General features: G+C 44.2%; 1 protein-coding gene across 3 annotated transcripts in view; it reads left to right on the top strand.

The window, feature by feature from the left end:
- slc9a7 (solute carrier family 9 member 7) overlaps nt 1–12,509 on the top strand; it is a 164,884-nt gene that overhangs the window by 101,584 nt on the left and 50,791 nt on the right. For all 3 annotated transcript variants that reach the window (XM_063054540.1, XM_063054538.1, XM_063054539.1), the window contains 3 exons: nt 1,064–1,205; nt 8,574–8,679; nt 10,223–10,311. In XM_063054540.1, coding sequence (XP_062910610.1) covers nt 1,064–1,205; nt 8,574–8,679; nt 10,223–10,311 — 337 coding nt within the window. The remainder of the gene's footprint in view (nt 1–1,063; nt 1,206–8,573; nt 8,680–10,222; nt 10,312–12,509) is intronic.

The following is a 12,509-nucleotide window of genomic DNA, read 5'->3' as shown; positions in this document are numbered from 1 at the left end:
GGGAAATGCTGGCTCCCATGGGGTCAGATGCTGGTACCCAGGGGATCAATAAGTTATTGACTGGTACTTTGCTTGTAGCTATTAATATGTTGCCTGTGTTGTTAGTGAGTTACTAGCAAACAGTTGGAAGCCACAGTGTCAGTCAGTCACTGCATCGGTATCATTACCTGTGATAAAGTAACTCCTGATCATGTGCCTTCAAGTCAAGAAAGAACAAGGAACTCATCTTTCAGAATAACAAATACTGCTCTTGCAATGAGCAATGTTTCTGAGTGTCAGCAATTGGGAGCGTATCAAAATGTTGCAAATGTCCAGCTGGTTGGAGAAAGGAGCAGAGGCAAAGGTTTACCTACCAGACTGACCATGAGAACATTCATGAAGCTGAAATGTTAATCGTTTCTCTTCCAATGCTGAACATGTTCTGCTTTATTTCATGTTTGCAATGTGCATGCAGTCAGTGGACACTTTATAAGGTACCTCCTGCACTTAATGAAGTGGCCACTTGTGTTTGTTCGTGGTCTTTTGCTGCTGTAGCCCATCCACTACAAGCTTTGAAGTGTTGTACTTTCAGAGACGCTCTTCTGCACACCACTGTTGTAACGTGTTGCCTTCCTGTCAGCTCTAACCAGTCTGGTCATTCTCCTCTGACCTCTCCCATGAACAAGGTGCTTTTGCCCACGAAACGTTGCCACTTACTGAATGTTACTTGTTTTCCGTACCTTTCTCTGTAAACGCTAGAGACCGTGGTGCATGAAACTCTCAGGACTTAAGCAGTTTCTGAGATCCTCAAAACCATACCCCGTCTGGCACCAGCAATCATTCCACGGTCAAGGTCACTTAGATCACATTTCTTCCCCATCCTGATGTCGGAACAACAACTGAACCTCTTGACCATGTCTGCATGCTTTTATGCATTGAGTTGCTGCCCCACGATTGGCTAATTAGATTAATGAGCAGGTTAACAGGTATACCCAATAAAGTGACCACTGAATGTATAGTTTTGATTTTGTAGATTGAAAGCATGCTTACTTAGTGGTCTCAATATTTTTTTTGTCTTACTAAGGTCAATTGTGGCGTACCAGCCAGCAGGTGAGAACAGCCACACTTTCGATGCTGCTGCTTTCTTCAAGTGTGTGGGAGTCTTCCTTGGAATATTCAGTGGCTCTTTTGCCATGGGGGCAGTGACGGGAGTGCTTACTGCTCTGATATCCTTTCACCGTGACAACAGAGGCTTGATTTGTCATATGGTTCTTGGGTACAATTTGATAGCGTGATTTTGTTTTTCTAAACCTGATTTTGATAGAATCCAAAATACAGGAGGAAGCCTGCTCTTTCTCAAGTAGATCTCAAATCTATTAGCTAGCCTAAAGGGTAGGCATGCCTTCAGTTTAGTAGCACATGTTCTGAGTTAATGGTATTTAATTAGACGAATAGTTTCTGCCTGTATACATTTTGTATCTCTCCATTCTCTGCATATTCATGTGTTTATCTTAATGTACCTAATGCTCATCTGAAAGATGCATCGGGTCTACCTTGAGAGATCAGCTTGGAGATTGTAGCTTCCAGAGACAGTCTGGCATGTGTTATTGGTATGTAGGACATATGAGTGGGAGAGAAAGCTGAGCCAGGGAAGCAATATTGATACTTTTGATAGTTTGATGGGGTATGGCTAGAAGCAGTAGAGAAGCATAAGCAAGTATGTAAATTTTTGAAACTTAGTGGGTTGTTAAATACAATTAAAGTCAATAGTGTTGGGTGTTTAGATATTCATTATTATTATCCTTACTATTAGTATTATTTCGTCTTGGGGATGGTGGATCACTCTCCTGAATCCTCCGCACACTCCAGCTCAGTAGGTGGCAGTCATGCACATTTTTAGTTGGCGTGCCAGCCGCCAATAAAGGGCAATAGAGGAAGCACGGTACCATAGTGGTTAGCACAGCACTTTACAGGCAACCCAGGTTCATGTCTTGTCGCTGTCTGTAAGGAGTTTGTACGTTCTCCCCGTGACTGCGTGGGTTTCCCCCGGGTGCTCCGATTTCCTCCCACAGTCCAAAGACCTACCGGTTGGTAGGTTAATTGGTCATTGTAAATTGTCCTGTGATTAGGATTGGATTGGGGGGATTGCTGGGCAGCGTGGCTTAAAATGCCAGAAGGGCCTATTCTGAGCTGAATCCCAATAAATTTTTTAAAAATTTAAACAAAAATCGCTTGGAGAATGTAAATATCAGGAGTGGGGCTCGAACCCGTGATCAGTGTTACCAAACTAAGCTGCTGTTATCGCTTGTTTCACCAGAAGAATCTCTGTTAAACTCTGCAGACAGTTGCTTAGGACCACGGAGATCCCATTCTTGGTGCACGTTATGAAATGGGTGAGCACCGACTCTGTCGGTGTTGGCTTGTGATTTACTGTCAGCTGCTACACAACCTGATGAGATTAAAACATTTATTTCTTTTTGTTGGTGAAACCAAGCTCCAAAGAACGTACATTCCTGAAGACTTAAATGTGCTGTTTTATTGATGTGCCTGTGGATACAAAGATATTAAAAGAGAGAGGGAGAACAGCTGAATCACTTCTAAAACACAAGGGATCCTGCAGATGCTGGAAAATCCCGAGCAACCTGCACAAAAATGCTGGAGGAGCTCATCAGCTCAGGCAGCACCTCTGGAGGGTGATGAACAGCGAACGTTTCAGGCCAAGACCTGGAGCAGTCCTTGAGTGTGATTGATTGTGGCAATTTCTCTTTAGGGGAAATAGTTGTACCGTTCTGTAACTTGTATTATTTGGCGAATATTCAACCGGTCAAACACTCCAATCCTACCAGAGCTGGTCTGAATTAGAATGACGCTCAGAATTTGCAGCATCAGCAGAATCTCTTGTGTCAGTGAGTAATCCTGGTTGGTGGGAGAACAGTGAGAACCGGTTGCTTCATTCTTGCCACCCCCAGCTCTGCAGGCATACTCATTTAGTTGTTTAGAGATACAACAGTGTGTGCCTTTCCAGCCCAGTGATCCGCACGGCTCCGTTGCACCCAGGTGACCAGTTAACCTCCCCCCCCCCCCCCGTGTGTGTGCTTGGAATGTGGGAGGAAACCGGAGCACCTGGTGGAAACTCATATGGTCACAGGGAGAACGTTCAAACTGTTTACAGACGGCAGCGGGAATTGAACCTGGGTTACTGGCATTATAAGAGTGCTACGCTATCATGCTGCCTAATACAAGTCATTGGGCAATTATTTCTGGCAGGTGGGTAGGGCGAAGCAAATGGAATCAACACTGTCCTCATTCCAAGGATAAATGTTCTTAGGATCAGTTTGGAAGAGTAACATGCAATATGTGCTCAAACTTCAGCAGTGGTTTAATACTACACAGTCCAAAGGACATGGGAGCAGAATTCAGCCCATCGAGTCTGTTCCACCATTCTGTCATGGCTGATTTATTATTCCTCTCAAACCCATTCTCTTGTCTTCTCCCCATTACTTTTGACACCCTTACCAATGAAGAACCTGTCAACCTCCCCTTTAAATATACCCAACGATTTGGCCTCTACAGATTCACCAACCTCTGGCTTAAAAAATTCTTCCTCATCTCTGTTCTAAAGGGATGTCCTTGTATTCTGAGGACGTGCCCTCTGGTCTTAGACTCCCCCACTATAGGAAACATCCTCTTCACATCCACTCTATCTAGGTCTTTCAATATTTGATAGGTTTCAGAACATCTCTCCTACCCCAACCACCCATTCTTCAAAGCTCCAGTGAGTACAGTTTTGGAGCCATCAAATGCTACTCATACATTAACACTTTAATTCCCAGGATGATTCTCATATACCTCCTCTAGACCTTCTCCCCACCAGCACATCTTTTCTTAGATAAGGGGCCCAACACTGCTCTCAGTACTCCCAAGTGCAGCCTGACCAGTTCCTTATCAAACAACAGGAATTCTGCAGATGCTGGAAATTCAAGCAACACACATCAAAGTTGCTGGTGAACGCAGCAGGCCAGGCAGCATCTATAGGAAGAGGCGCAGTCGACGTTTCAGCCCGAGACCCTTCGTCAGGACTAACTGAAGGAAGAGTGAGTAAGGGATTTGAAAGCTGGAGGGGGAGGGGGAGATGCAAAATGATAGGAGAAGACAGGAGGGGGAGGGATAGAGCCGAGAGCTGGACAGGTGATAGGCAAAAGGGGATACAAGAGGATCATGGGACAGGAGGTCCAGGAAGAAAGACGGGGGGGGGGGTGACCCAGAGAATGGGCAAGAGGTATATTCAGAGGGACAGAGGGAGAAAAAGGAGAGTGAGAGAAAGAATGTGTGCATAAAAATGAGTAACAGCTGGGGTACGAGGGGGAGGTGGGGCCTAGCGGAAGTTAGAGAAGTCAATGTTCATGCCATCAGGTTGGAGGCTACCCAGACGGAATATAAGGTGTTGTTCCTCCAACCTGAGTGTGGCTTCATCTTTACAGTAGAGGAGGCCGTGGATAGACATGTCAGAATGGGAATGGGATGTGGAATTAAAATGTGTGGCCACTGGGAGATCCTGCTTTCTCTGGCGGACAGAGCGTAGATGTTCAGCAAAGCGGTCTCCCAGGGCCCCAAACAGTCCTTCCAGGTGAGGCATCACTTCACCTGTGAGTCGACTGGGGTGATATACTGCGTCCGGTGCTCCCGATGTGGCCTTTTATATATTGGTGAGACCCGACGCAGACTGGGAGACCGCTTTGCTGAACATCTACGCTCTGTCCGCCAGAGAAAGCAGGATCTCCCAGTGGCCACACATTTTAATTCCACATCCCATTCCCATTCTGACATGTCTATCCACGGCCTCCTCTACTGTAAAGATGAAGCCACACTCAGGTTGGAGGAACAACACCTTATATTCCGTCTGGGTAGCCTCCAACCTGATGGCATGAACATTGACTTCTCTAACTTCCGCTAGGCCCCACCTCCCCCTCGTACCCCAGCTGTTACTCATTTTTATGCACACATTCTTTCTCTCACTCTCCTTTTTCTCCCTCTGTCCCTCTGAATATACCTCTTGCCCATCCTCTGGGTCACCCCCCCCCGTCTTTCTTCCTGGACCTCCTGTCCCATGATCCTCTCGTATCCCCTTTTGCCTATCACCTGTCCAGCTCTCGGCTCTATCCCTCCCCCTCCTGTCTTCTCCTATCATTTTGCATCTCCCCCTCCCCCTCCAGCTTTCAAATCCCTTACTCACTCTTCCTTCAGTTAGTCCTGACGAAGGGTCTCGGCCTGAAACGTCGACTGCGCCTCTTCCTATAGATGCTGCCTGGCCTGCTGCGTTCACCAGCAACTTTGATGTGTGTTGCAGTTCCTTATCAAGCCTCAGCTTTGATTGATTTGAGTCTATGATTGACATAGTGAGAAGGTGCTTATGACACGTTCATTGTAATCTCTTTCTTCCGGCTCATGGGTGCTGAGTAGACATTCAGCACCCAGCCTCCCACCTATTGTCAAAGCTCTTTTGAGTCTGTGCCCAATGGAACAAGGAAAAGAAATCTCATATAGGATAGGAAATCTAAAATGTCATCTGAACAATTGTGCTATATCTAGTCGCAAATGTTGCAGGATTTTTTGTACTGATCTCAGAGACAAATTCCCCCCAGTATCAGCTTACCAAGGACAAAATATTGTAGAACTACGTTACATTGTTTGGCACTAGGCATTGTAAAATCAGTTGACCCCTCCCCATAAAACTGGGAAGTTTCCACAAATTCAACTTATTTACGGTCTTGGAGGAAATGCCAAACAATAGGATGTAGCCTGGAGAAATAGGAAGAGAAACTTGGCACAAAATGCTAGATGAGCTCAGCAGATCAGGCAGCATCTAAATGGAGAGGAATAAACAGCTGACGTTTTGGGCAGAGACCTGCCATCAGGACTTGGCCCAAAATGCTGACCTTTTATTTCTCGCCAGAGATACTGCCTGACCTGCTGAGTTCCTTCAGCATTTTGTGCGTGTTTATATGGATTTTCAACATCAGCGCTATCTTGTGTTTAAGAGGAACTTAGCAAGTGTTTTACCCCCAGTGAACTACTATCCAATCATAGTTACTGTTTTAATATAGGAAGCGTGGCCACTAATTTGTGATCAGAAACAGTGATGTGAAAAATAACCAAAATAATTTGTTTTAATGAGGGATTGATATCAGCCGCAGTTACCAGTTGGTTCACTTTTTTTTATTGTCTTTCAACTGAAAAGAGTTGAGGATCTGACTGTACCCCAGTGTAACTAGGGAAGTATACTGTTGTAAGCTATTTTAAAGAAAATTTATTCATAAAGAGTGCAAAATGGTTTGATTTTCTCTTTTTTTTCATGTGATTAATACAGCTGAAAGTGTGTTTAATCGAACTAGATTTTGTTAAATCCTTGCATATTGGGAGATGTTTTTCAAGCAAATTTCCTTTTTAAATATAGTGTAACACACACAAAATGCTTGAGGAACTCAGAAGATCAGACAGCATCTACGGAAAGGAATAAAAAGCCGACATTTTTAGCTGAGACCCTTCATCGGGACCCGAAATATCGACTATTTATTTCCCTCCATAGATGCCGCCTGACCTGAAGAGTTCCTCCAGCATTTTGGGTATGTTGCTCTGGATTTCTAGCATCAGCAGAATCACTGGTGTTTCCCTTTTCAGCAGCCTGATTATGCTAAATCTTGCAAGCTTTGCATTCCACTGCCTTTTTGAGCAGAAACATTGTTTGAGGTTTGGGCAGGGTGCATAGCAAAGAGGAAGGCATATGTATCTTTTTTAAAGTTCAAGCAGTTTTGGTGGAATTTTCATCAGTATAGGTCAGCCTCAAGCAGAAACTTGATCCCTAACAATTTAAGTCAACAAGTGCAATTGTGTTATTCAGGTCATAATACAAATTCTATCTGGAAATGTCATTCTTTCAAATTCTATCTAGTTTTTTAAAAAATATCCACTTAGAGTTATAGAGATCTATAGCATGGAAATGACTGTTCAGACCAAGGATTCTGCATCAGCCCCCATTTTTACACTAATCCTATGTTAATCCCATTTTTTTCCAGAAAATTCTCATCACACTTCTTCCCTCCCCGTCTCTTCCCCCCCCCCCCCAGGTTCTACCACTCACCAACATACTGGCTGAGTTAACCTACCGGCCTACGTTGGGCAGTGGGTGGAAACCGGAAAACCCAGGCGAAAACCTCAACACGAAATGTGCAAACTCAACACAAGTGGCATCTGAGGTCAGAATTGAACCCGGCTCTCCGACACTGAGTCGGGTGGAGGGAATCTCCACTCTGCCACTGTGCTGTGCTTGGTTGGAATTCATTTGATGAACAAGAAGCAGCCACTGTGACACCAGTTCTATTTTTCATAAAAGGGGAAAACAAAGCGGGTGTTTTTCTTGTTTCTGTTCACCTTAATAAATTGGATTCATTACTCCCAAGATAGCTTCAACTATCAAGGGAGAGGCTTCCCCAAACACTACTAATGAACTGGTCCTAGATTATGGTGCATATTTTTTTTGACATTATGAAACTAGTACCCAACGGGGTGGAGATGCATCTCCACCAAAGGAGGTGTAAGGCGCTCCTTCCCTCCGCTAGCCTGCAGGTCAGCCTTGGTCAAAGTGTGGTACCCACTTATTCCCCCCCCCCCACCACCCGATCAGGTCATGTGAAACCATGGGAGCAGGTGGTGGATGGTCGTATGAGCGGCTGGTGCATATCACAAGTCCTGGTTATGCGACCACTGATGCCAGGCAGACAATCTCTGCAGAGTATAGATAGTGGCTTGGGGGTCACCTGTCTTGTAAAGACACTGCCCAGAAGAAGGCAATGGCAAACCACTTTAGAAAAATTTGCCAAGGGCAGTCAGTCATGGATAAGACCAAGGTCGCCCACGTCAATACGATACCGCACATAATGATGATCCAACAAGAGTTTTTTTTTCATTTATTTGTGGTTAGTTGACATTGTTGACCGTTCTGATTTGCCCCAGATTGAGCAGCTCACTAAGCCATTTCAGGGAGTACTGGATGTGGGCTCAGGGCCATCAAATGCTCCTCATACATTAACCTTTTCAATCATGAGATCTTTCTCGTGAACCTTCCCTGGACCCTCTCGAATGCCAGCACAATCTTTCTTGGGGCGTGTGGCCCAGACCTTCTCAGAATACTCCAAATGTGGTCTGACAAGTGCCTTATAAAACATCAGTATCACCATCCTTCGCTTTTACTGTATATTCTAGTCCTCTGGAACTATAGACATCAGGTTCTATTTTTAAATTTCCTGGTTTACTTTAAAAGTTAAAATCTCCAACAACCATGTGGGATTTGACTTGCATCCCCGGATCAATTGTCCAGGCCCTTGGATGCCAGCGATGTGGCAGTTAAGAATAGTATAGTTCCATCTTATTGGGTTACTGTAGTAACTGTGCACAAGGTCCCAGTGGTTCATCAGCAATGACCATGGAGCTTGGGTGTTCCAAGTGTGAGTGACGATCTGTACTCTAAGGCAGGGTTCGTTTGTCTTCCATGGGAAAACTATAAAGTTGAAGATGTTACCTTAACTTCTGTTTCTCACGTCACCAAGTTCACCAAACTGCACTGCTTCCCACTCCTGGAGACGGCACTGTTTTTCTTAATGTCCTGGAGCACCTTCCTGCTGGCAGAAGCCTGTGGCTTCACTGGTAAGTTGCAACCAGGGTAGAACATGCATGACGAACAAGAGTGGCGATGAAATGCCAAGTGACGGCAGTTTTTATTTAGAGGTACTGCATGGTAACAGGCCCTTCCAGCCCAACAAGGCCATGCTGCACACACATTACAACAATTGCACACACATAGGCCGTGACACAGAGCAGAATTAGGCCATTCGACCCATCAAGCCTGCTCTGCCATTTCATCATGCCTGATCCATTTCCATCTGAACTTCATTCTTCTCACCATAATCTTTCATGCCCTGGCTAATCAAGAATCTATCATCCTTTTTTTTTAAATAGACACAATGACTTAGCCTCCACAGATTCACACACTCTGGCTAAAGAAATTCCTCTTCATCTTCCTTCTAAGTGGATGTCCCGCTGTTCTGAGGTTCTGCCCTTTGGTCCTAGACTCCCGACCACAGGAAACATCCTCTCCTCATCCACTTTACTGGGGCCTTTCAATATTCAATAAGTTTCAATGAGACACCCCACCCCCAAACTTCTGAATTGCAGTGAGTGCAGTCCCAGAGCCATCAGACACTCCTCATATGATAACTCTTTCACTCCCACAAATGTGACCAAATAAGCTACTAACCCGTAAGTCTTTGTCATGTGGGAGAAAACCAGAACACCTGGGGGAAGCCCACAAGGCCACAGGCGCACAAGTTATCATTCCACACTGTTGTACCAAATGCTGGGTCAAGTCAAAGTGACAGAGTCAATTGTTAATTCCTTGTGGATGCTTGCAAGCCATTGGGCCAGTGGATCTACTGTTGACGTTAATACAGTTAAAGTCAGAAGTTTACATTCCTCGTGTTTACATTTTTATAGGCATCCGTTAGTCTCGTGAGACCATGGATTTGCGCCTTGGAAGGTTTCCAGGGCGCAGGCCTGGGCAAGGTTGTATGGAAGACCGACAGTTGCCCATGCTGCAAGTCTCCCTTCTCCACGCCACCGATTTTGTCCAAGGGAAGATGGGGCCGATACAGCTTGGCACCGGTGTTGTCACAGACCCACTGGACCCACTGGAATTGTGATATAGTCAATTAAAAGTGAAATAATCTGTCTGTAAACAATTGTTGGAAAAATTACTCAAGTCATGCACAAAGTAGATGTCCTCAACGTCTTGCCAAAACTATAGTTTGCTAATTTGAAATCTGTGGAGTGGTTAAACAATGAGTTTTAATGACTTCAATCTATGTGTATGTAAACTTCTGACTTCAACTGTAGTTCAAAGCCGTGATGCTTTGGCCGCTATCAGCCATTAAACCATTGCAGTCGGAATCAATGTTCCTGATCAAAGAATTCCCTAAGCAGGCTCTCAGTTTGGATCTCCTCTGGCATAGATGTTGGAAAAGGTATAAATTGATGCCCTGTTTAACCAGATTACCAGCCCATGTTTGTATTGAAGTATACCTAAGCAGAATGACTGATTGGGTTGCATGAAGGGATGGCTGCAGGTAATGCAACCAACAAGGCTCGCAAAGTGAAAAGCATTTTTCATGACTTTTCCATTCTTCATCTGCAGGTGTGGTTGCAGTTCTTTTCTGTGGAATTACACAGGCTCATTATACCTACAACAACTTGTCGCCTGAATCAAGAGATCGAACAAAGCAGGTATGGGTTTCCCCACTGGTGTCACTGGAGTTATAAAGCCATGGAACACTACAGTATAGAAGCAGGACCTTTGGCCTGTCTAGTCCATGCCCAACTTACTCTTCCCATCGACCCACACCTGGACCATAGCCCTCCGTACCCCTCCCATTCATGTACTTGTCCAAACTTTACTTAGGTGTTGCAACCCACATCCGTCACTTCCTCTAGCAGCTTATTCCACACTCTCACCACATTCTGAATGAAGAAATTCCCCCTCAGGTTCCCCTTAAATGTTTTGCCCTTAAAACTTCTAACCTTTGCTTCTAGTCTCACCCAATCTCAGTGGAAAAAGCCTGCTTGAATTTACCCTGTCTATACCCCTCATAATTATGTACATTTCCATCATATTTTCCCTCGTTCTCCTATGCTCCTAACCTATTCAACCTTTCCCTATAACTCAGGTCCCCAAGTCCTGACAAAGTCCTTACGAATTTTCTCTGCACCCTGTTGATCTTATTGAAATCTTTCCTGTGGATAGTAGACCAGAACTTCACACAATATACTCCAAATTTGTCCTCACCAATGGTTTGTGCAACTTCAGCATAACATTCCAACTCTTTTACACAAAACTCTGATTTATAAAGACCAATGTGCCAAAAGCTCTTTTTTATGAGTATGAGTTTGATTTCTACCTTCTCCCTCCCACCCCTGCCTGTTTGGAGTTTACTGGTCATTGAAAAGTGATGAGGAATGCAATTGACTTTAAAGGGGAAGTTACAATTGTGGTCAAAATATTTGTACTTGCATTTGGATATATGGTAAAATATTTCATAGGAATAGTACTAAGTAAATAAACTGGAGAATAACAGTGAAATGGGTGATTTACTGGGCTAGCAGTCAGAGTTTTGGACTCAGAAACACATTGAAATCCCACCATGGCAGCTGGAGAATCTAAATTCAAGCGTTTTAATAAACCGCGATTTATGAACAGAGTCTCATAATTGGTTAACTTCACAGTTACCAAATTATTTTCTGGTGTTTTTAGGGATTGGTGTTGGGTTACTTTTCACGTTATATATTAGTGATCTGGATGATGGAATTGATAGCAGTGTGGCCAAGTTTGCAAACGATACAAAGATGGATGGAAAAGCAGGGAGTCTGTAGGAGGGCTTGGACGGGTTGGGAGAATGGGCAAAGAAGTGACAGACGGAAATGGATGTATGGTTATGCATTTGGATGGAAGAAGTAAAGGCATAGATTATTTTCTAAATAAGGAGAAACTGAAGGTGCAGAGGGACTTGGGAGGCCTAGTGCATGGTTCCCTAAAGGTTAACTTGCAGTTTGGGTTGGTGGCAAGGAAGGCAAATGTAACATGAACATTGATTTCCAGGGGATTAGAATATAACAACTAAGATGTAATGCTGAGACTTTAAAGTATTGGACAGACCACGTTTGTAATGTGACCAATTTTTTTGTCCATATCTAAGAAAGGTTGTGATGGCCTTGGAAAGGGTCCAGGGGAGGTTTACAAGCATGATCCCAGGAATGAAAGGGTTAACATATGAGGAGCTTTAAATCGTTCTGGGCCTGTACTCACTGGAGTTTTGAAGAATGGTGGGAGTGCGAATCTCATTGAAACCTATCGAATATTGAAAGGCCTAGATAGAGTGGGATAGTCTCAGAATAGAAGGATGCTCCTTTAGAATAGAGATGAGATGAAATTTCTTTAGCCAGAAGGTGGCAAAGCTGTTGAATGGTGAACCATTGCCATAGATGGCTGTGGAGGCCAAGTCATCAGGTGCATTAAAAGTGGAGGTTGTTAGGTTCTTGATTAGTAAGGGTATCAAAGGCTCTGGGGCTAAGGCAGGAGATTAGGGTTGAGAAGTGTAGTAAATTACCCATGATGGAATTGCAGAGCAAATGTGATGGGCCAAATGGCCTAATAGTGCTCCTTTGTCTTATAAACTGCTTTTGAACCCTATCTGGTTCATTGATGTACTTCAAGGAAGGAAATCTGCTGTCCTACACGGCAAAGTGACTCTAGTCTGGACCCACCGGGGGTCCAAGTAATTCAGGGGCAAATATCCATTGACAACACATGACCACATCCCATAAATGAATAATTAAGGAGATCATTTGACGTTGTCATGTAAAATGATAATAATTAAAAGTTTCAACGAGCAGCTTTCAAGCTGAATAACTGAGACCACCTGTAGTGC

The sequence above is a fragment of the Mobula hypostoma genome, chromosome 7 (assembly GCF_963921235.1).
Source record: "Mobula hypostoma chromosome 7, sMobHyp1.1, whole genome shotgun sequence".
NCBI classification, from domain to species: domain Eukaryota; kingdom Metazoa; phylum Chordata; class Chondrichthyes; order Myliobatiformes; family Myliobatidae; genus Mobula; species Mobula hypostoma.
Note: the sequence above shows the minus strand (reverse complement) of the source record. Positions and strands in the feature narration are given on the sequence as shown.